The 27,990-nt window shown below is 32.8% G+C and overlaps 1 protein-coding gene across 1 annotated transcript; it reads right to left on the minus strand.

Moving 5' to 3' along the window:
• Window positions 1-27,529, minus strand: LOC143226882 (protein farnesyltransferase subunit beta-like). The gene is given in 14 exon segments (XM_076458413.1): window positions 1-258; window positions 9,358-9,472; window positions 10,303-10,414; window positions 11,791-11,923; window positions 12,322-12,451; window positions 13,385-13,471; window positions 17,077-17,135; window positions 17,138-17,165; window positions 19,780-19,876; window positions 20,148-20,197; window positions 20,998-21,089; window positions 22,739-22,814; window positions 23,590-23,657; window positions 27,372-27,529. Coding segments are annotated over 14 exon segments (1,296 nt in total). The 5' UTR covers window positions 27,525-27,529; the 3' UTR covers window positions 1-162.
• Between the last annotated feature and the right edge of the window lie 461 nt (window positions 27,530-27,990).

Consider the following 27,990-nt stretch of genomic DNA (forward strand, 5'->3'; position numbering starts at 1 on the left):
TGATGAAACAGTGAATTTATTTTTATTTAATGGCAATGTTATTTACCCAGAAGTTATACTATGCTTTCTAATTCTTATTAAAGAAAACATATACAGTTTAATACAAAAGTAGACTACACAAGACATAAATAAACTGGCAGGAAAATTGTTACTTTCTAGTCTTTAATGTTGTGTCGTTGGTACAGGAAGTTGATTAAAGTACTCACTGGCATTAACAGCTACTTCAACTGTAATGTTGTAAACCGGGTGAGTAGGAACCTACAGAGGTGAACAAACATATCTTATATACAGACAGGAACCTACAGAGGTGAACAAACATATCTTATATACAGACAGGAACCTACAGAGGTGAACAAACATATCTTATATACAGACAGGAACCTACAGAGGTGAACAAACATATCTTATATACAGACAGGAACCTACAGAGGTGAACAAACATATCTTATATACAGAGAGGAACCTACAGAGGTGAACAAACATATCTTATATACAGAGAGGAACCTACAGAGGTGAACAAACATATCTTATATACAGACAGGAACCTACAGAGGCAACAAAACATATCTTATATACAGAGAGGAACCTACAGAGGTGAACAAAACATATCTTATATACAGACAGGAACCTACAGAGGTGAACAAACATATCTTATGTACAGACAGGAACCTACAGAGGTGAACAAACATATCTTATATACAGACAGGAACCTACAGAGGTGAACAAACATATCTTATATACAGAGAGGAACCTACAGAGGTGAACAAACATATCTTATATACAGACAGGAACCTACAGAGGTGAACAAACATATCTTATATACAGACAGGAACCTACAGAGGTGAACAAACATATCTTATATACAGACAGGAACCTACAGAGGTGAACAAACATATCTTATATACAGACAGGAACCTACAGAGGTGAACAAACATATCTTATATACAGACAGGAACCTACAGAGGTGAACAAACATATCTTATATACAGACAGGAACCTACAGAGGTGAACAAACATATCTTATATACAGACAGGAACCTACAGAGGTGAACAAACATATCTTATATACAGACAGGAACCTACAGAGGTGAACAAACATATCTTATATACAGACAGGAACCTACAGAGGTGAACAAACATATCTTATATACAGACAGGAACCTACAGAGGTGAACAAACATATCTTATATACAGACAGGAACCTACAGAGGTGAACAAACATATCTTATATACAGACAGGAACCTACAGAGGTGAACAAACATATCTTATATACAGACAGGAACCTACAGAGGTGAACAAACATATCTTATATACAGACAGGAACCTACAGAGGTGAACAAACATATCTTATATACAGACAGGAACCTACAGAGGTGAACAAACATATCTTATATACAGACAGGAACCTACAGAGGCAACAAAACATATCTTATATACAGACAGGAACCTACAGAGGTGAACAAACATATCTTATATACAGACAGGAACCTACAGAGGTGAACAAACATATCTTATGTACAGACAGGAACCTACAGAGGTGAACAAACATATCTTATGTACAGACAGGAACCTACAGAGGTGAACAAACATATCTTATGTACAGACAGGAACCTACAGAGGTGAACAAAACATATCTTATGTACAGACAGGAACCTACAGAGGTGAACAAACATATCTTATATACAGACAGGAACCTACAGAGGTGAACAAACATCTTATATACAGAGAGGAACCTACAGAGGTGAACAAACATATCTTATATACAGACAGGAACCTACAGAGGTGAACAAACATATCTTATATACAGACAGGAACCTACAGAGGTGAACAAACATATCTTATATACAGACAGGAACCTACAGAGGTGAACAAACATATCTTATATACAGACAGGAACCTACAGAGGTGAACAAACATATCTTATATACAGACAGGAACCTACAGAGGTGAACAAACATATCTTATATACAGACAGGAACCTACAGAGGTGAACAAACATATCTTATATACAGAGAGGAACCTACAGAGGTGAACAAACATATCTTATATACAGACAGGAACCTACAGAGGTGAACAAACATATCTTATGTACAGACAGGAACCTACAGAGGTGAACAAACATATCTTATGTACAGACAGGAACCTACAGAGGTGAACAAACATATCTTATGTACAGACAGGAACCTACAGAGGTGAACAAACATATCTTATGTACAGACAGGAACCTACAGAGGTGAACAAACATATCTTATGTACAGACAGGAACCTACAGAGGTGAACAAACATATCTTATGTACAGACAGGAACCTACAGAGGTGAACAAACATATCTTATATACAGACAGGAACCTACAGAGGTGAACAAACATATCTTATGTACAGACAGGAACCTACAGAGGTGAACAAACATATCTTATATACAGACAGGAACCTACAGAGGTGAACAAACATATCTTATATACAGACAGGAACCTACAGAGGTGAACAAACATATCTTATATACAGACAGGAACCTACAGAGGTGAACAAACATATCTTATATACAGACAGGAACCTACAGAGGTGAACAAACATATCTTATGTACAGACAGGAACCTACAGAGGTGAACAAACATATCTTATATACAGACAGGAACCTACAGAGGTGAACAAACATATCTTATATACAGACAGGAACCTACAGAGGTGAACAAACATATCTTATGTACAGACAGGAACCTACAGAGGTGAACAAACATATCTTATATACAGACAGGAACCTACAGAGGTGAACAAACATATCTTATATACAGACAGGAACCTACAGAGGTGAACAAACATATCTTATATACAGACAGGAACCTACAGAGGTGAACAAACATATCTTATGTACAGACAGGAACCTACAGAGGTGAACAAACATATCTTATGTACAGACAGGAACCTACAGAGGTGAACAAACATATCTTATATACAGACAGGAACCTACAGAGGTGAACAAACATATCTTATATACAGACAGGAACCTACAGAGGTGAACAAACATATCTTATGTACAGACAGGAACCTACAGAGGTGAACAAACATATCTTATGTACAGACAGGAACCTACAGAGGTGAACAAACATATCTTATGTACAGACAGGAACCTACAGAGGTGAACAAACATATCTTATGTACAGACAGGAACCTACAGAGGTGAACAAACATATCTTATATACAGACAGGAACCTACAGAGGCAACAAAACATATCTTATGTACAGACAGGAACCTACAGAGGTGAACAAACATATCTTATGTACAGACAGGAACCTACAGAGGTGAACAAACATATCTTATGTACAGACAGGAACCTACAGAGGTGAACAAACATATCTTATGTACAGACAGGAACCTACAGAGGTGAACAAACATATCTTATATACAGACAGGAACCTACAGAGGTGAACAAACATATCTTATATACAGACAGGAACCTACAGAGGTGAACAAACATATCTTATATACAGACAGGAACCTACAGAGGTGAACAAACATATCTTATGTACAGACAGGAACCTACAGAGGTGAACAAACATATCTTATATACAGACAGGAACCTACAGAGGTGAACAAACATATCTTATGTACAGACAGGAACCTACAGAGGTGAACAAACATATCTTATGTACAGACAGGAACCTACAGAGGTGAACAAACATATCTTATATACAGACAGGAACCTACAGAGGTGAACAAACATATCTTATATACAGACAGGAACCTACAGAGGTGAACAAACATATCTTATGTACAGACAGGAACCTACAGAGGTGAACAAACATATCTTATATACAGACAGGAACCTACAGAGGTGAACAAACATATCTTATGTACAGACAGGAACCTACAGAGGTGAACAAACATATCTTATGTACAGACAGGAACCTACAGAGGTGAACAAACATATCTTATGTACAGACAGGAACCTACAGAGGTGAACAAACATATCTTATGTACAGACAGGAACCTACAGAGGTGAACAAACATATCTTATATACAGACAGGAACCTACAGAGGTGAACAAACATATCTTATATACAGACAGGAACCTACAGAGGTGAACAAACATATCTTATATACAGACAGGAACCTACAGAGGTGAACAAACATATCTTATATACAGACAGGAACCTACAGAGGTGAACAAACATATCTTATATACAGACAGGAACCTACAGAGGTGAACAAACATATCTTATATACAGACAGGAACCTACAGAGGTGAACAAACATATCTTATGTACAGAGAGGAACCTACAGAGGTGAACAAACATATCTTATGTACAGAGAGGAACCTACAGAGGTGAACAAACATATCTTATGTACAGACAGGAACCTACAGAGGTGAACAAACATATCTTATATACAGACAGGAACCTACAGAGGTGAACAAACATATCTTATGTACAGACAGGAACCTACAGAGGTGAACAAACATATCTTATGTACAGACAGGAACCTACAGAGGTGAACAAACATATCTTATGTACAGACAGGAACCTACAGAGGTGAACAAACATATCTTATGTACAGACAGGAACCTACAGAGGTGAACAAACATATCTTATATACAGACAGGAACCTACAGAGGTGAACAAACATATCTTATGTACAGACAGGAACCTACAGAGGTGAACAAACATATCTTATGTACAGACAGGAACCTACAGAGGTGAACAAACATATCTTATATACAGACAGGAACCTACAGAGGTGAACAAACATATCTTATGTACAGACAGGAACCTACAGAGGTGAACAAACATATCTTATGTACAGACAGGAACCTACAGAGGTGAACAAACATATCTTATATACAGACAGGAACCTACAGAGGTGAACAAACATATCTTATATACAGACAGGAACCTACAGAGGTGAACAAACATATCTTATATACAGACAGGAACCTACAGAGGTGAACAAACATATCTTATGTACAGACAGGAACCTACAGAGGTGAACAAACATATCTTATGTACAGACAGGAACCTACAGAGGTGAACAAACATATCTTATGTACAGACAGGAACCTACAGAGGTGAACAAACATATCTTATATACAGACAGGAACCTACAGAGGTGAACAAACATATCTTATGTACAGACAGGAACCTACAGAGGTGAACAAACATATCTTATGTACAGACAGGAACCTACAGAGGTGAACAAACATATCTTATGTACAGACAGGAACCTACAGAGGTGAACAAACATATCTTATGTACAGACAGGAACCTACAGAGGTGAACAAACATATCTTATATACAGACAGCAACCTACAGAGGTGAACAAACATATCTTATATACAGACAGGGAACCTACAGAGGTGAACAAACATATCTTATGTACAGACAGGAACCTACAGAGGTGAACAAACATATCTTATGTACAGACAGGAACCTACAGAGGTGAACAAACATATCTTATGTACAGACAGGAACCTACAGAGGTGAACAAACATATCTTATATACAGACAGGAACCTACAGAGGCAACAAAACATATCTTATATACAGACAGGAACCTACAGAGGTGAACAAACATATCTTATGTACAGACAGGAACCTACAGAGGTGAACAAACATATCTTATGTACAGACAGGAACCTACAGAGGTGAACAAACATATCTTATATACAGACAGGAACCTACAGAGGTGAACAAACATATCTTATATACAGAGAGGAACCTACAGAGGCAACAAAACATATCTTATATACAGAGAGGAACCTACAGAGGTGAACAAACATATCTTATATACAGACAGGAACCTACAGAGGTGAACAAACATATCTTATATACAGACAGGAACCTACAGAGGTGAACAAACATATCTTATATACAGACAGGAACCTACAGAGGTGAACAAACATATCTTATATACAGACAGGAACCTACAGAGGTGAACAAACATATCTTATATACAGACAGGAACCTACAGAGGTGAACAAACATATCTTATGTACAGACAGGAACCTACAGAGGTGAACAAAACATATCTTATATACAGACAGGAACCTACAGAGGTGAACAAACATATCTTATATACAGACAGGAACCTACAGAGGTGAACAAACATATCTTATATACAGACAGGAACCTACAGAGGTGAACAAACATATCTTATATACAGACAGGAACCTACAGAGGTGAACAAACATATCTTATGTACAGACAGGAACCTATAGAGGTGAACAAAACATATCTTATGTACAGACAGGAACCTACAGAGGCAACAAAACATATCTTATGTACAGAGAGGAACCTATAGAGGCAACAAAACATATCTTATGTACAGACAGGAACCTACAGAGGCAACAAAACATATCTTATGTACAGACAGGAACCTACAGAGGTGAACAAACATATCTTATGTACAGACAGGAACCTACAGAGGTGAACAAACATATCTTATATACAGACAGGAACCTACAGAGGCAACAAAACATATCTTATGTACAGACAGGAACCTACAGAGGTGAACAAACATATCTTATATACAGAGAGGAACCTACAGAGGCAACAAAACATATCTTATGTACAGACAGGAACCTACAGAGGTGAACAAACATATCTTATATACAGACAGGAACCTACAGAGGTGAACAAACATATCTTATATACAGACAGGAACCTACAGAGGCAACAAAACATATCTTATGTACAGACAGGAACCTACAGAGGCAACAAAACATATCTTATGTACAGACAGGAACCTATAGAGGCAACAAAACATATCTTATGTACAGACAGGAACCTACAGAGGTGAACAAACATATCTTATATACAGACAGGAACCTACAGAGGCAACAAAACATATCTTATGTACAGACAGGAACCTACAGAGGCAACAAAACATATCTTATGTACAGACAGGAACCTATAGAGGCAACAAAACATCTTATGTACAGACAGAAACCTATAGAGGTGAACAAACATATCTTATGTACAGACAGGAACCTATAGAGACAATAAAACATATATATATAGGTAGGAACCTACAGAGGCAGCAAAACATATCTTATATAGGTAGGAACCTACAGAGGCAACAAAACATATCTTATATACAGACAGGAACCTACAGAGGCAACAAAACATATCTTATGTACAGACAGGAATCTACAGAGGCAACAAAACATCTTATGTACAGACAGAAACCTATAGAGGTGAACAAACATATCTTATGTACAGACAGGAACCTATAGAGACAATAAAACATATATATATAGGTAGGAACCTACAGAGGCAGCAAAACATATCTTATATAGGTAGGAACCTACAGAGACAAAAAACATTTCTGTATATGTAGGAACCTACAGAGACAACAAAACATCTCATATATAGGTACGAACCTACAGAGACAACAAAACATATCCATATGTAAGAACCTACAGAGGCAGCAAAAGATATCTTATGTACATGTAGGAACCTACAGGGGCAACAAAACATACCTTATATATAGTTAGGAACCTACAGGGGCAACAAAACATACCTTATATATAGTTAGGAACCTACAGGGGCAACAAAACATACCTTATATATAGTTAGGAACCTACAGGGGCAACAAAACATACCTTATATATAGTTAGGAACTTACAGAGGCAACAAAACATATATACATATATATATATATATATATAAAGAGAGAGAGAGAAAGAGGTAGGAACCTACAGAGACAAAAACAGATCTTATATATAGGTATGAATCTACAGAGGCAACAAAACATATCGAGGAACCAACAGAGGTGACCAAACAGATTCCATAGAACCTACACAGGAAACAAATCAGAACTTTAATTCTCTTACTGTGGGGCTTGGTCTCATTTTATGTTTATTCTACTTTTAATACCTTTAAGAACGTATGCGTATATCTTCACAACCAGATTTTCAATACATATTTCCAGTACACTAAATGTCAGATCTCTTTATTAAGACTTTTCAAATTGTGATTTAATCCTATATTTTTAATTTTTGAATGTTGACTATCCAACATGCAAAGTTATCCTGATTTTAAGATTAAAAATACTTTTAGGCACTAGAAAATTGTCAAATTTCATATGTGAAATCTTTATTACCTTCTAATAATAACACCTACATAACATAACTTAAGTTACAATGATGCAGTGCATGTGTACTCATGATGCTGTATCCAGTAACATAAAACTGGCCTTTACAAAATGACTCATCTTAGCTTTGTTCTAGTGAACCAGTATTTTGTAACATGCACTCACATTTCTGTTATAATACATTGCATACGCACATATGTTATTACTATTTACAAATATTTTCTTAAGTTTCAGTTATTTTTCTTAAAATGTAGAGTGGTACAAAAGCAGTAACTTTTTCTGCTTATAAACTTTGTATCCATTTGCTCACTTCTCTTAAGTTGCTAAGCCTTGTCAAATTTGGCACATGGAAGATGTAAAACACAATAATGTTTTTAGGTTTTATATATTTATTTTGAAATAACCAAATAATATAAACTACTATATCATTATTTCAGAATTCCACTGTAATTTACCACACTTACTAACTAAATGGTATTTGAGTTAAGAAAAGTATTGTTTTTGAGACAATACATTCACTTTCCAAGAAAAAGGACAGAGCCACCGTGTTCGACTCAGTACATTCAGTATATATATATATATAAACAATAGGAGGTTCTTATCTTATATTTTAGCTTGTCAACATCAGTTATTTGAGTTTTGAATTCATAAAAACTATAGAGTTTGTATTTGGACATCACAAGCATCTAATTTCAATGAATGCTGCATTCAACATACCACTAACAAACAGAGGTTGGTATTTATTACTTCTGTTTTAACACTTATTTTTAAACTAAGAAAACAGTTAATGTATAATACCAAAATTTAAATTATAATCTACAGTTTGATACCAATCCTACTGACATAATTTCAAAAAACAGTAAAAGAATAAAACTTTATATTTACATCTACAAATGAAGTGTCCTACACTGGTAACAAAACAGATGATAATATATATATAATAGTCTACAAGGACAAAAACTATTCATAATATAGGTAGTAATCTATCTAATTAGGCAACAGAACAGATCTCTAATGTAGGCAGAAACCTATACAGGCAAAAAATATCTTTTAAATATAATTAGGAACCTACAGAGATAACAAAACAGATGTTATGTATGAGTTAGAAACTTATAATTTCAATGTTTTTATAAAAACAGACATAAACTTGACACAGCCTCCAGTAAATACACAGTTATAGAACTTATTAATTCATTGTTTCTGTCTCCAATAACACACACTGAAGAAATACGATTTTCATCAAAACACTGGGCCATAAAAAAAACTTACCACTTCATTGTCTCTATCTCCAACAATGCATATGGAACCGATTCGGCCTCCAGCAAAATGCTGGGCTATAGATAAACCACTCAAGGTGTAACACGTGTGGTAGAAGTCTCTAGGTCTGTTTGTTGTAAAACAGGAAGTAACCGGTTCTAAGATCATTTTTATATAATAACAAAATGAAGAAAAAATTAAACAACTAAGACTTTTAGATAGTAGCTATTATTATAAAATATAAAATATTATAAGAACTTCATGTACAAGAAACACAAAAAGAGAAAATTTAGTCAGTCTTTAATGGGTTTCTCATGAAACCTGTTCAACCTAGATAGGGAGAAAGTTAACTGATCAAAACAAAAAGTACTAGGATAGAGAGAATACATAATAATTTAATAGACTAGTGGTAGGTACATCAGAAGCATGTTAATACCTGATTTATACAGAAAATAACATTATCTGTCTCCTAGTACTTGTTTGTTTGATTTATACAGAAAATAACATTATCTGTCTCCTAGTACTTTTTGTTTGATTTATACAGAAAATAACATTATCTGTCTCCTAGTAGTTTGTTTGATTTATACAGAAAATAACATTATCTGTCTCCTAGTACTTGTTTGTTTGATTTATACAGAAAATAACATTATCTGTCTCCTAGTACTTTTTGTTTGATTTATACAGAAAATAACATTATCTGTCTCCTAGTACTTTTTGTTTGATATACCTACCACTAGTCTATTAAATTAAGGTAAAACCTTATAGAGAAAGCAATTTAAGCAGTAAGTGTAACAGCAGGAATGTATCATTAGGAGATATAACATGATAACCATTAGGCCACAGTCTGCCTGCATTACTAAAGTAATGGCTGCATTTGTGAAGTCTTCTATTAAGATTAATGACCTTAAAACTATTATTTTGTATAAGTATCAATTTACATTTTGAATCTATACATACTTTCCTGGTTTGTCAATCAAGCCTCCAGATGTGTTCTGACAACATATCAACAAATATTCTTGTAAAGCAGTTTGGTTAAACAGCCAGTGTTCCATACTTGTTGTCAAGTTATCTGAACAAATAAAATTACTTTATGTATCATTTACATATAATCATTCTGTAAACAATCAAATCTTTTAAGTTCAAGAATTAACTTTTCCAATGCTTTACATTACCAGATACCTAAGATGTTTTTACCTTCCTTCTATTATCCATCATCTGACAACTTTACATTACCAGATACCTCAAGACTGTTTTACCTTCCTTCTATTATCCATCATCTGACAACTTTACATTACCAGATACCTCAAGACTGTTTTAACTTCCTTCTATTATCCATCATCTGACAACTTTACATTACCAGATACCTCAAGATGGTTTTACCTTCCTTCTATTATCCATCATCTGACAACTTTACATTACCAGATACCTCAAGACTGTTTTACCTTCCTTCTATTATCCATCATCTGACAACTTTACATTACCAGATACCTCAAGATGGTTTTACCTTTCCTTCTATTATCCATCATCTGACAACTTTACATTACCAGATACCTCAAGACTGTTTTACCTTCCTTCTATTATCCATCATCTGACAACTTTACATTACCAGATACCTCAAGATGGTTTTACCTTCCTTCTATTATCCATCTTCTGACAACTTTACATTACCAGATACCTCAAGATGTTTTAACTTTCTTCTATAATACATCATCTGACAACTTTACATTACCAGATACCTCAAGATGTTTTAACTTTCTTCTATAATACATCATCTGACAACTTTACATTACCAGATACCTCAAGATGTTTTTACCTTTCTTCTATAATACATCATCTGACAACTTTACATTACCAGATACCTCAAGATGTTTTTACCTTCCTTCTATAATACATAATCTGACAACTTTACATTACCAGATACCCCAAGATGTTTTTACCTTTCTTCTATAATACATCATCTGACAACTTTACATTACCAGATACCTCAAGATGTTTTTACCTTCCTTCTATAATACATCATCTGACAACTTTACATTACCAGATACCTCAAGATGTTTTTACCTTCCTTCTATAATACATCATCTGACAACTTTACATTACCAGATACCCCAAGATGTTTTTACCTTTCTTCTATAATACATCATCTGACAACTTTACATTACCAGATACCCCAAGATGTTTTTACCTTTCTTCTATAATACATCATCTGACAACTTTACATTACCAGATACCTCAAGATGTTTTTACCTTCCTTCTATAATACATCATCTGACAACTTTACATTACCAGATACCTCAAGATGTTTTTACCTTCCTTCTATAATACATCATCTGACAACTTTACATTACCAGATACCCCAAGATGTTTTTACCTTTCTTCTATAATACATCATCTGACAACTTTACAATTCTCTATATTACCAGACATCTCAAGAGTTTTTTTCACCTGTAGAAGAGAGCAGTCTATGAATTAAAGGAAAAGTCCCTCCTTGCCAAAAGGAATAACATCCATCCACCAACTTGTTGGTTCGTCCCTGGAAACCACCTTCATATTTCATCTGTTTCCTAGCTAGCCACCTCTACACAAGTTAAATTTATTGAACATGGCATATCAACAACCCAGAAACAAAATAAACTATGGACTAAAATGTTATCTTACCAAATTTAATTCTAAATCAGACAACTAACATGCGTATATGTAATTAAATACAATATCAAAATGAAGATAGATGATGTCTTAGCAATATAAAACTGAAGTGTTTGCTATTACTTTACTCTAACATTATTTCACTAAATAATAATAAAGGTGTCATAAAATTGAAGTATTTTATGTCAGATTATAACTACTTTCACATGGAATTTTAATTTCATCATCTTAATCACATCAAAATACTGTTTTAAAGAAATCTACAAAATCAAAATAAACAATCGCTTTATCAAGCTGAATAAAAGAAACCACTAGCAACATCTCACCTACCAGTAATTTATGAACATCGCACAGTTTCTCTCGTCCTAGAAGTACGAGACTTGCAAAACCACAGAAAGTGTAGCCTCCGTGAGCTTCCATACCAGGCACCCCACCGAAACCCCCTTCATACGTCTGACATCTAGAAAGTAACTCAAGCTTTAGAATGTTGGAAATTGTAACTTAATGAGCTATAAAGTTAAACATACAGTCATTTATGACTGATTATAAAACAAAGTACAAACAATACTACTGGACCGAAAACAAAATACAAACAATACTACTGGACTGAAAACAAAGTACAAACAATACTACTGGACTGAAAACAAAGTACAAACAATACTACTGGACCAAAAACAAAGTACAAACAATACTACTGGACTGAAAACAAAGTACAAACAATACTACAGGACCGAAAACAAAGTACAAACAATACTACTGGACTGAAAACAAAGTACAAACAATACTACAGGACCAAAAACAAAGTACAAACAATACTACTGGACTGAAAACAAAGTACAAACAATACTACAGGACCGAAAACAAAGTACAAACAATACTACTGGACTGAAAACAAAGTACAACAGTATTTGCTGTCCATCAGTAATAAGCATGGACAAAGTCTAAAACCTCTAACAAACAATGAAAGAAGGTCTCACAATTGGATTCAAGAATTAGAAGAGATAATTTGTGTGAAACAACTGCTCATAACTCCCAAACAGAATAGATTACCATCATATGGATTTCTTATCTGGATACAGTAGATTCTGGACTTTTCAATAGTTTATGTAATTCTCTCAACAAACAGTATTCAGAATTTCACATTTATCCCATTTGCTTATGGTTGCGAGAGTGATATTGTGTTAATATAGAGCTGATAATACTAATTCTACAGAACACACAATGCTCAATGATCTACAAACTTAAAATGGCTGATCACAAAACTACATCTGCTGAAGAAACTGTGCCTAATAAGTTAAAGAAACAGCTGTACTACATGGTTGAATACTAAACTATATAAAACACTTGATTAGTGTACAGTTACACACAGTTTAGAATATGAAAAGATATTTACCTTACTACCCATTCTGCTGTTCCATCAAACAAGTCTGGGGTGAAAATATTTGTTAATCTAGCAACAGCCAGAGCACAGTAGACTCCTCTGGTGGAAAAACAAAACATTATCATAACATAAAAATAGTTCACAGTTTGTTTTAAGAGCAAAGTCACTTCTGCCTATCTGCTATGTCCACTGTGGGAAATCACACCAATAATTTTAGCCTTGTAAGTCCATGAATGTAGTGCTGTCCCACCAGGGCATCCAAAAAACACTACTAACAGCAAGAATGTATGGTAAACTACTCCAACAGAAAGGAAAAACACTACTAACAGCAAGAATGTATGGTAAACTACTCCAACAGAAAGGAAAATATAATCTACTAACAGCAAGAATGTATGGTAAACTACTCCAACAGAAAGGAAAATATAATCTACTAACAGCAAGAATGTATGGTAAACTACTCCAACAGAAAGGAAAATATAATCTACTAACAGCAAGAATGTATGGTAAACTACTCCAACAGAAAGGAAAATATAATCTACTAACAGCAAGAATGTATGGTAAACTACTCCAACAGAAAGGAAAATATAATCTACTAACAGCAAGAATGTATGGTAAACTACTCCAACAGAAAGGAAAATATAATCTACTAACAGCAAGAATGTATGGTAAACTACTCCAACAGAAAGGAAAATATAATCTACTAACAGCAAGAATGTATGGTAAACTACTCCAACAGAAAGGAAAATATAATCTACTAACAGCAAGAATGTATGGTAAACTACTCCAACAGAAAGGAAAATATAATCTACTAACAGCAAGAATGTATGGTAAACTACTCCAACAGAAAGGAAAATATAATCTTAACAGGAAAACATTTACCAGTAGTAAGAGCATGGTAGACTACTATAATTTATATAAATAATATGCTTGTATTTGTCTCTCCAGAACTTTTGTTTGAAATTTCTCAGTAATTTGCTACAAATCTCATACTATTAGAATGGTCTTTGTCTGAGGAGGTGGAATTACATACTGGCTTTTTCAATCAAAATCACCTTAACTGATTCTTTACTTAATGAAACTTTTTAATGGAATGAAGAAACTATATGATAGTGTAATGGGATTTTCATCATTTGACAACAAGTCTCCATTTCAACTTTATGTTTGTAAAGTATTTCACACAAACAACAAGTCTCCATTTCAACTTTATGTTTGTAAAGTATTTCACACAAACAACAAACTTCCATTTCAACTTTATGTTTGTAAAGTATTTCACACAAACAACAAACTTCCATTTCAACTTTATGTTTGTAAAGTATTTCACACAAACAACAAGTCTCCATTTAAACTTTATGTTTGTAAAGTATTTCACACAAACAATAATTAATCTCCATGTAACTTTCAATAAGAAATAAGATGAACAATACACTAAATACAATTTTATGGAATTTCCTGACTGACTGAGTAATAAAATACACCCGTGCATTTCATTCAAAACCATATGTTTATCCTTTTGTGAACACACATTCTGTATACCAGGTGAGTTTAAAGCTTCACATTTACTTTGTTTTATAATAAATTAGCTTTGGTTATTTTCATAGACTTGATTTTTAACAACTTTTACTTTCTTTAGCATGAGTTTCCTGGTTTTGGTGAATTTCCTGGTTTCAACTCATAAAACTGTGCCATAAACTGAACACTTATATAAAACTGTGCCATATACTGAACACTGTAATAAATATATTTACTTCACTGCTTCCATTACGTGCAACTTTATTAAATACAGTTATGTTCACACGAGTTTGTTTGTCTGACCGTGCTACATTGTTTCAAATTGATAAAGATTTATCTACTGAACACCTAATATCTACAAGAAATCATAGCTTAAACTGTGTGCAGGAAAATTACAGACAAAATTAAATTCAAAGGGCACGAAAATTAATACAAACATTTGGTGGGTTAAAAATAGTTTAAAATAATCATACATCATGAAGCAAGCAAGAAAACCATAGCAAACTGTACGTACATTAAAATATCACAAATTAAATGTTGTTGACATGCAAAATATATTCCTCAAAACTAAAGTAATTATTTCACTCAACAGATGTTTGAGTAATGAACATTTATTACAATCACACATTCCTATTGTCAGTAACAACATCACTTTAGACACTCTTACCTATTATAAACATCACAAGTTCCTACTGTCAGTAATGACATCACTTTAGATACTCTTACCTATTATAAACATCATACATTCCTACTGTCAGTAACATCACTTTAGATACTCTTACCTCTTATAAACATCATACATTCCTACTGTCAGTAACAACATCACTTTAGATACTCTTACCTATTATAAACATCATACATTCCTATTGTCAGTAACAACATCACTTTAGATACTCTTACCTATTATAAACATCGCACATTCCTACTGTCAGTAACAACATCACTTTAGATACTCTTACCTATTATAAACATCATACATTCCTACTGTCAGTAACAACATCACTTTAGATACTCTTACCTATTATAAACATTGCACATTCCTACTGTCAGTAACAACATCACTTTAGACACTCTTACCTATTATAAACATCACAAGTTCCTACTGTCAGTAATGACATCACTTTAGATACTCTTACCTATTATAAACATCATACATTCCTACTGTCAGTAACATCACTTTAGATACTCTTACCTCTTATAAACATCATACATTCCTACTGTCAGTAACAACATCACTTTAGATACTCTTACCTATTATAAACATCATACATTCCTACTGTCAGTAACAACATCACTTTAGATACTCTTACCTCTTATAAACATCATACATTCCTACTGTCAGTAGGGACATCACTTTAGATACTCTTACCTATTATAAACATCATACATTCCTACTGTCAGTAGGGACATCACTTTAGATACTCTTACCTATTATAAACATCATACATTCCTACTGTCAGTAGGAACATCACTTTAGATACTCTTACCTATTATAAACATCATACATTCCTACTCTCAGTAACAACATCACTTTAGATACTCTTACCTCTTATAAACATCACACGTTCCTACTGTCAGTAATGACATCACTTTAGATACTCTTACCTATTATAAACATCATACATTCCTACTGTCAGTAACAACATCACTTTATATACTCTTACCTATTATAAACATCACACGTTCCTACTGTCAGTAACAACATCACTTTAGATACTCTTACCTATTATAAACATCACACATTCCTATTGTCAGTCACAACATCACTTTAGATACTCTTACCTATTATAAACATCATACATTCCTACTGTCAGTAGGGACATCACTTTAGATACTCTTACCTCTTATAAACATCATACATTCCTACTGTCAGTAATGACATCACTTTAGATACTCTTACCTATTATAAACATCATACATTCCTACTGTCAGTAACAACATCACTTTAGATACTCTTACCTCTTATAAACATCATACATTCCTACTGTCAGTAGGGACATCACTTTAGATACTCTTACCTATTATAAACATCATACATTCCTACTGTCAGTAGGGACATCACTTTAGATACTCTTACCTCTTATAAACATCATACATTCCTACTGTCAGTAATGACATCACTTTAGATACTCTTACCTATTATAAACATCATATGTTCCTACTGTCAGTAATGACATCACTTTAGATACTCTTACCTAACATCTACTTCTCCAGATTCGTGCACTGTAAAGGAACCTCCTGTTTGTCGATTATGTATGCGTACAAGAATTTCTGGAGTTTTGTTCTAAAATTGAAAAACCAAACTTTTACTACTGAACAGAAATAAAAGAATGTTGAAGGAAAAACTAGAAGTGTGACAACAGATAATTACAACAATTATCATCTCTTTAAACAAACAACCCAATAAAATTTACCACACTGTGCATGTGTTCATATTTTTTCATACAGCCCTGTTAAGATATTTATAAATACAACCACACTGTGATAACATTTCTATACAGAACAGTACTGTGTCATGTTTCACCTAACTGGGTCTATATTTCTATATGATCGTGTACTGTTCATACATCTGTGTATACAAACTTGTGCTGTGATATTCCAAGATAAAAGTCATATTTCTACATATAAACTTTCTCTAATAATATTTATACATAAAATTGTCCCTATATTTCTGTATACAACTGTAATAATATTTATACATACAACTGTCCCTATATTTCTGTATACAACTGTAATAATATTTATACATACAACTGTCCCTATATTTCTGTATACAACTGTAATAATATTTATACATACAACTGTCCCTATATTTCTGTATACAACTGTAATAATATTTATACATACAACTGTAATAATATTTATACATACAACTGTCCCTATATTTCTGTATACAACTGTAATAATATTTATACATACAACTGTAATAATATTTATACATACAACTGTAATAATATTTATACATACAACTGTCCCTATATTTCTGTATACAACTGTAATAATATTTATACATACAACTGTAATAATATCTATACATACAACTGTCCCTATATTTCTGTATACAACTGTAATAATATCTATACATACAACTGTAATAATATCTATACATACAACTGTCCCTATATTTCTGTATACAACTGTAATAATATCTATACATACAACTGTCCCTATATTTCTGTATACAACTGTAATAATATCTATACATACAACTGTCCCTATATTTCTGTATACAACTGTAATAATATCTATACATACAACTGTCCCTATATTTCTGTATACAACTGTAATAATATCTATACATACAACTGTCCCTATATTTCTGTATACAACTGTAATAATATCTATACATACAATTGTCCCTATATTTCTGTATACAACTGTAATAATATCTATACATACAACTGTCCCTATATTTCTGTATACAACTGTAATAATATCTATACATACAACTGTCCCTATATTTCTGTATACAACTGTAATAATATCTATACATACAACTGTCCCTATATTTCTGTATACAACTGTAATAATATCTATACATACAATTGTCCCTATATTTCTGTATACAACTGTAATAATATCTATACATACAACTGTCCCTATATTTCTGTATACAACTGTAATAATATCTATACATACAACTGTCCCTATATTTCTGTATACAACTGTAATAATATATATACATACAACTGTCCCTATATTTCTGTATACAACTGTAATAATATATATACATACAACTGTCCCTATATTTCTGTATACAACTGTAATAATATCTATACATACAACTGTCCCTATATTTCTGTATACAACTGTAATAATATCTATACATACAACTGTCCCTATATTTCTGTATACAACTGTAATAATATCTATACATACAACTGTTCCTATATTTCTGTATACAACTGTAATAATATCTATACATACAACTGTCCCTATATTTCTGTATACAACTGTAATAATATCTATACATTCAACTGTCCCTATATTTCTGTATACAACTGTAATAATATCTATACATACAACTGTCCCTATATTTCTGTATACAACTGTAATAATATTTATACATACAACTGTCCCTATATTTCTGTATACAACTGTAATAATATTTATACATACAACTGTCCCTATATTTCTGTATACAACTGTAATAATATTTATACATACAACTGTCCCTATATTTCTGTATACAACTGTAATAATATTTATACATACAACTGTCCCTATATTTCTGTATACAACTAATATTTATACATACAATTGTCCCTATATTTCTGTATACAACTGTAATAATATTTATACATACAACTGTCCCTATATTTCTGTATACAACTGTAATAATATCTATACATACAACTGTCCCTATATTTCTGTATACAACTGTAATAATATCTATACATACAACTGTCCCTATATTTCTGTATACAACTGTAATAATATCTATACATACAACTGTCCCTATATTTCTGTATACAACTGTAATAATATTTATACATACAACTGTCCCTATATTTCTGTATACAACTGTAATAATATCTATACATACAACTGTCCCTATATTTCTGTATACAACTGTAATAATATCTATACATACAACTGTCCCTATATTTCTGTATACAACTGTAATAATATCTATACATACAACTGTCCCTATATTTCTGTATACAACTGTAATAATATCTATACATACAACTGTCCCTATATTTCTGAATAAAACTGTCATAATATTTCTACATACAACCTTACTATGATACATACTGTGATAATATTTCTACATACAACCTTACTATGATACATACTGTGATAATATTTCTACATACAACCTTACTATGATACATACTGTGATAATATTTCTACATACAACCTTACTATGATACATACTGTGATAATATTTCTACCTGTCTATGACTTGGTAGGCCTCTTCAGTTCCTATTATACAGAGTGCATTAACAGCAGCATAAGTAGGGGCAAGATGGGGTAGTTGTTGGGGTCCACCTTCGCACAACAAACACATTTACTATAACTTTGCAGATTTAATACAGACTACAAATAATGTATGATTACAGACCTCAACTGTTAGGAAGAACCATTTAAAAGTAATAGATCGAGTTCTGATGTATTTACACATTAAGTCATTGGTCAATATGCAAACATTATTAATGTAATTGAGATCCTTCGTATTCTAACCCAGAATAGTAATTTAACTTGATTTGTAAGAATAGATATTATTAATCCACCAATAAAATATGTAAATTATAAAGTGTACCTCCAAATCCACCATCAGGATGTTGACACTGTGAAAGGAATGCAGCAACCCTGCAAAATGTATTGTATGTTTTATTAAGTAACAACAAAAACCAAATCAACAAACAAGAACCTGCAACAGGTACATTCAGCTAATAAATAAACTGTAAGATAAATTACTAGCTACAGACACATTATTCTGTAAAAGTTTTGACAGCAGAGAAATCAAAGTCTTATATTTTCCAAACCAAAATGTTTTGGGGATTCTTGAGAAGTAATTATTATATTAGAAATAACTACATTACTAATGATATAAAGTTAAAATAAGTTAGAGCTAGTCCAACAGACCCACGATACTGAAGTGTCATATGTTCATCCAAAGCATCAAAAATATAGAAACTGACAGAGAAGTAAAAGTAAGACAGGCCCATCACACTGAAGTGTCATGCGTTTATTAGGAATACCAAAACCCAGCACTAATAGAAACTGACAGAGAAGTAAAAGTAAGACAGGCCCATCACACTGAGGTGTCATGCGTTTATTAGAAATACCAAAACCCAGCACTAATAGAAACTGACAGAGAAGTAAAAGTAAGACAGGCCCATCACACTGAAGTGTCATACATTTATTAGGAATACCAAAACCCAGCACTAATAGAAACTGACAGAGAAGTAAAAGTAAGACAGGCCCATCACACTGAAGTGTCGTGCGTTTATTAGGAATACCAAAATGCAGCACTATAGCAATATCTCATTACCTACATCCCAGATATATATGATAATCTGATCTCTAACACATTTCACTTTTAGTTCAGATGTGTCTTGAAATTGTATACAAAATAATCTCTTATGTTACGGAAAAAAATACCTTACTTGGACTTTGTCTCATCACTGATTGGTTCGCCTAGAAGTTCTAAACTATGAAGGATCCAGTAACATAGCCATGGTCGACTAGCGTCCAAACACTGAAAAAAACACAAAAGTCAACTATATAATTAAAAACCAGCTATGTAATGCACTAACTAAAATCTAGGGATTTTATTTTTTGTAATATGAGCCAAAAATAGGGAAATCATGCAATCGCATTACATAATCGTCACAGACTTCATATCTGTTTATTTTGTATTACAGACAGGTGTGTATAAAATGTTAGCAGACCATGATTAGTTGTTTCAATTGTCATGATTATAATTTTTATAAAACTCAAGTAAGGTAACTTTAAAATAAAACAAAGTCTTGTGTAATCTATAAACAAAAGGTATCAAAATGGAGAACAGCATGAATAATTAACAGTGGAAAATCTTTAAAACAAATTGCTTGCATACCATATGTCCCACCTCATATGCTTCTTATATCGTATGTTTAACTCAAGTCCTACCTCATATGCTTTATACCGTGATGTTTAACTCAAGTCCCACCTCATATGCTTCTTATATTGTATGTTTAACTCAAGTCCTACCTCATATGCTTCTTATACCATATGTTTAACTCAAGTCCTACCTCATATGCTTTTATACCAGATGTTTAACTCAAGTCCTACCTCATATGCTTCTTATACCGTGATGTTTAACTCAAGTCCTACCTCATATGCTTCTTATACCGTATGTTTAACTCAAGTCCTACCTCATATGCTTCTTATACCGTATGTTTAACTCATGTCCTACCTCATATGCTTCTTATACCGGATGTTTAACTCAAGTCCTACCTCTATATGCTTCTTATACTGTGATGTTTAACTCAAGTCCTACCTCATATGCTCTTATACCTGTGATGTTTAACTCATGTCCTACCTCATATGCTTCTTATACCGTGATGTTTAACTCAAGTCCTACCTCATATGCTTCTTATATCGTATGTTTAACTCAAGTCCTACCTCATGTGCTTCTTACACTGTATGTTTAAATCACGTCCTACCTCATATGCTTCTTATACCGTATGTTTAACTCAAGTCCTACCTCATATGCTTCTTATACCGTATGTTTAACTCAAGTCCTACTCATATGCTTCTTATACCAGATGTTTAACTCAAGTCCCACCTCATATGCTTTTTATATCAGATGTTTAACCCAAGTCCTACCTCATGTGTAGCTTACACTGTATGTTTAAATCACGCCCTACCTCATATATGCTTTATACCGTATGTTTAACTCAAGTCCTACCTCATATGCTTTTATATACAGATATGTTTAACTCCAAGTCCTACCTCATATGCTTCTTATACCAGATGTTTAACTCAAGTCCTACCTCATATGCTTCTTATACCATATGTTTAACTCAAGTCCTACCTCATATGCTTCTTATACCGTATGTTTAACTCATGTCCTACCTCATATGCTTCTTATACCGTATGTTTAACTCAAGTCCTACCTCATATGCTTCTTATACCGTATGTTTAACTCAAGTCCTACCTCATATGCTTCTTATACCGTATGTTTAACTCAAGTCCTACCTCATATGCTTCTTATACCGTATGTTTAACTCAAGTCCTACCTCATATGCTTCTTATAACCGTATGTTTAACTCAAGTCCTACCTCATGTGCTTCTTACACTGTATGTTTAAATCACGTCCTACCTCATATGCTTCTTATACCGTATGTTTAACTCAAGTCCTACCTCATATGCTTGTGGTAATGAACAAAGTCCTTTTTTCAAAAAGTGTATATGTTGCTCACGTAGTAGCTGTGGACAACTGAAATATGTAACATAACAGAATCACTTCATACATTTCAAAACTCAGTGCATACAATGGTTTATTACTTTGTTTTAGAAGATGCTCTTTCCAGTTTAGTTCAAATAATAATTTTTCTGTTTGTATTATTCAAAATGACATCATTAAAATTTTGTTTGTGTAACTGGTTTAAAAACAGAATTATGATATTGTAAAAACCTAGCATAGTAACAAATGTAGTTTAATACAGTACTTCCTATATAACCAACGTACTATTATACATGGTGTACCACAAGTCTGAACCCATACAGAAAAATATACACTTTCGTACTTCCTTTCTAAGAAACCAACTTAAAATATAATTCCATATCTCTTTATCAACTTTCCTCCACTTTTCAATTCTTAAAAGTTAAACCTTCTTCAAACTATGAACTTAAGCTAAGGTTAAAGTTCAATTTTCTCTTAGTTTTCTACATATATCTAGGAAATATCCAAAGATGTACAGTAACACCTTTGGAACTTAAAGTTTAAATAATAGAAAGTCATAAACCTAAACTATAAAAAAAGTTAGAAAACATTAAAACCTGAAACGTTATAAGATACATAAAATGAGGAACCACTTTGTCTTTCCAGGCACATGTAGCTTGACTACAGTAAGAACATAAGTTCTGCTTTAATTTTCCATGGGGTAAATCCACCTTTGTGCCATAACATCCATACTTTAAAATACATCTACCTGTAGGATCATTCATATAAAACTAGCAGTTTCAAACAAACTATTTAAAGTTTTACTTACTCAGGATCCAGTTCTGCCACATTCTTAATATATTCAAACTGTTGTTTCACAGTGTCCTCAACAGCAACCTGATTAAGGCAAACACAGTTATCACCTTGATGGAACCTACAATACTATCAAATCTTCACTGCAGAAAACTAAGTCCAATTTCATACAGTAAATATCAAGTTATAGACTTCATTACATAAATTTTGTGTTGTGACACTGAAAAGAAAGAAATCACACAAAGAATTCTACCATTTTGAAATGTGCCTTGGTCACCTTAATAAAGATGTAACACCACGATATGATTTTTAAAATTACTAATAGAGATTTTCTTATAATAATAATAATAACGGCAGCTTTAACATAAATTACTGCAAATGAGTTGTTTTTTTTTAATGTACTCCAGAAAGTAGTTATTTAAATTTCACCTTTTGTTGAATTTATAAAAATGCAAGGAAAGTGAAACATCCCAGTTCACTTAGCTAGAATTTATCTTTTATCATTTGGTAAACAAACTGAGTGTATCTCAGAATGGCTGATTAACACTTTCACTCATGAACAGTGAACAACGTTTCAAGCTTATCAGGTCATCTTCAGGTTAACAGCAATATGACTAAGGTAAACACAATTATCATCATGATGAAATCAACAACACTGAAAACTGTTTGCTAGCCGTTGAACTGTGACCCATAGCAATAGGGTAAAAACAACAATAATTATATAGCACTTCTATTAAAAGATTATCTTATGGTACTATATGCTTGTGAATCATATGTAATAAATACTACATTACCAAACCTTCTGGTGTTTCTCACTAGGTTCTTAACACAGTACACACACGTCTACCTATCACGTCACAACCGCACACACAACGTCTACCTATCACGTCACCACTGCACACACAACGTCTACCTATCACGCCACAACCGCGCGCACACAATAACGCCTACCTATCACGCCACCACTGCATTACCATTAATAATGTCTACCTATCGCCGCCGCCACTGCACACAATAACGCCTACCTATCACGCCGCCACTGCAACACAACGTCTACCTATCACGTCGCCACTGCACACACAACATCTACCTATCACGCCACCACTGCACATAATAACGCCTACCTATCACGCCACCACTGCACACACAACGCTCTACCTATCACGTCACCACTGCACACACAACGTCTACCTATCACGTCACCACTGCACATACAACATCTACCTCTTACATTGCCATGATATACACAATGCCTACCTATCACGTTGCCACAGTGTGCTACAGATTGTGGTGTCAAGAAGCACAATCCAAGCAACATTCTCAACAGGGTATTGATTGTAGAGTATTAGTCTAATGTTACCAAAAACAATCACAAAATAACTAGTTTAATACTGAACTATACTGAAGTAATAATTCATGTCTGTGGTGTATTTTCAATGTATAATATCATATTTACTATACAGTCCACAAATGTCTGAATCTGATCACATATTAGATATCCAGAATCTGACCAAAACATCTATTTATCACAATGTATAACTACATTAACATGAACACTATCTGACCAAAACAACTATTTATCCCATAATGTATATTATAACTACATTAACATGAACACTATCTGACCAAAACTATTTATCCCATAACATATATTATAGCTACATTAATAAGAACATCATCTGACCAAAACTACTATTTATCACATAATGTATATTATAACTACATTAACATGAACATCATCTGACCAAAACTACTATTTATCACATAATGTATATTATAACTACATTAACATGAACACCATCTGAACAAAACTATTTATCCTGTAACATATATAGCTACATTAATAAGAACACCATCTGACCAAAACTACTATTTATCACATAATGTGTATTATAACTATATTATCTTCATTACATAGTTTCTTTATTTAATTGAGTTGTTAGCCTTAAGCAATAGATCAATTATGATATTAAATCACTGCTTCCCATTTTAACACTTTCAGAACACGTATATGAAAATTACAAAATAGACCTACATCAATTATACTTAACAATTAAAGTCAACAAGAGAACTTTTGGTTCAATAAAAATATCCTATTTAATTCAAAAGACTAGAATCTCACACTTTCAAGTATTTATTAAACCTACATTTGAGCTCTTATAGTTACTGCATCCACAACTATCCCATTTTAAAGGCCGACTGATAAAAAAAAGTCTTCTTAGTTGAAAATGACGTCTTCCCTTTCAAACTTTATATTTACATTCTCTTGCTCTTCCATTGTCACCATTAAGCATGAACAAGGATGATGCATCACCACTACCAATTCCATTAACAATCTCAAACATCTATAATCCTTTATAATTTTTATCTTTTTTTAAAGATAAAACAATTTCAGAGATCTTAATCTATTCTTATCTGATAATCTTTCCATTCCAGATACATTCCTACTAGCCTTCCCCAAAATTGTTTCCAACAATTCAGTATCCTTCTGAAAGTAAACACAATGAGGACTAACCACTAACCAATACAACTAGATGTACTATCACATGATTCCCAAAAGTCTTCTGTTTTATTAGTAACTAAAACCAAAATTAAATGTAACAAATATTTCATTTCTTGCTTTTGAAGTTCATATGTAATGTGCATGTTTTACCAACATTACATCAGTTCAAACTATAATACTAAGTGTCCCTTATGTATTGTAATTCTAGTGTCTACTGTCTGACAGAAAATGTACAACTGATTAAAACAAGGAACCCCTTCAGCAAATAACATAATAAATTATTCAGACTTGTTTGCAATATTTATGCAGATACAACCTGAACTTCCAATTTTTATTTTCCCTGCTATGTGAAACAGCACATTGCTTGGATGCTAGACTAAAGACTTGAACTAAACCCAACCTTTCCCAGTATCATTCAGCCCTTTAAGATTTCCACAAAAATTCACCCCAGTTTGACAAAAAGATGAGAAAAGTACTAAATAAAAATGCAAAATTTTTTATTATTACTTAAATATACATCAAACTACAAATAGAATAAATACAACATAAATAAATAAAACTACAACTAAAATAAATAATAATAGTTAATGACTTTTTCTTGTATTTCTTGTTTCACTAACACTCATTCATCCAAGCATGAACCAATCACCCAGTTGAGAAGCACTGAACTAAAGCATCAAACTCCTCCTGATAAACAATTTCAGGGTTATTCCAATCATAATTATAACTATTATTACAAAAAACCCACATGCACTACCTTCCATTTATTATAATTAAAACCAATCTGCCCTTCATTCAACTTTCACACGATCTAAATGTTTTGTAAAGCAGCAATACCCATGACATTAATATCATCATAAAATGTAACCAATTTATCGATTATTCCTTTAAATATGTCCTTAAAGTATAAAACAAGATTAAGGTTCACAACAACAAGCCTTGATGCACCCACCCACAGAATACATCACACCCGACTAAGCTCATTTATGACTCCCAGCTCTCTTTCTTCCACAGGCTTCAGCCATTTTTTCATCAAACAAATCAAACTATCATCCAAAATCATAGAAAAAATAATTTCTGTAGCATTACCTAAAAATTATAGTTACTTTACAAGCAACAAATACAGTATTTTATTTTCCAATGTCCAATCTACCTTTCACTGAAAGTTTCAGCGTCAGGACACCAGTTTCATCCATGATTACGTTTTTTAATAATTTAAAACAAAGAAAGATACCGAGCTTTATCAGGCATTTTTTATAAAATATATGTATGTGTATATATATATCTAATACTACCTGATCTTCTGATGTAGCTGTTTTAAAGTTTTCGTCATCGAACTGTTCTTCAGAAATAGAAGAGTCAAGACACCGGAGTTTTACCACAATATGTCTCTCGCTGTCACCCATCTTAACTAAGATAAATAATAATAATAAAGTTCGTGGCGTCATCTGCAATAACATTTAACAAAATAATATTTCAATGGAACACATTTATCCCACAACTATCCATTTTATTTATTTGTTTGTTTATTCTACATGTGGGTGTGATTAAGCAAATAATTATATATTACATCAAACATCATTTTTTTCACATATCAATTGCCTAGTAATTACACGTATATTAATTATAACTCATTATCTAAATTACGCTACTAGTATACGTGATATTATATTCGGTGAGTTACCTCTATGAAATTTATGTCATTTTCTTCTTTCGAAAGGTGTGCCATCTATTAACTAGAGATATCGAGCAACTGTAACAATATTTTAGAGAATAAACAATAACCTGGAATAAACAATTTTTCAAAGACTCATCAGTGACTTAAAGTTTATATGCTTGTTAATATTTCTGACGCTGTACGACTGATGTAACTCCTTAGTTTCTGATGGTGTGCTAATCTTGTTACTAATAATT

The sequence above is a fragment of the Tachypleus tridentatus genome, chromosome 9 (assembly GCF_004210375.1).
Source record: "Tachypleus tridentatus isolate NWPU-2018 chromosome 9, ASM421037v1, whole genome shotgun sequence".
Taxonomy (NCBI): domain Eukaryota; kingdom Metazoa; phylum Arthropoda; class Merostomata; order Xiphosura; family Limulidae; genus Tachypleus; species Tachypleus tridentatus.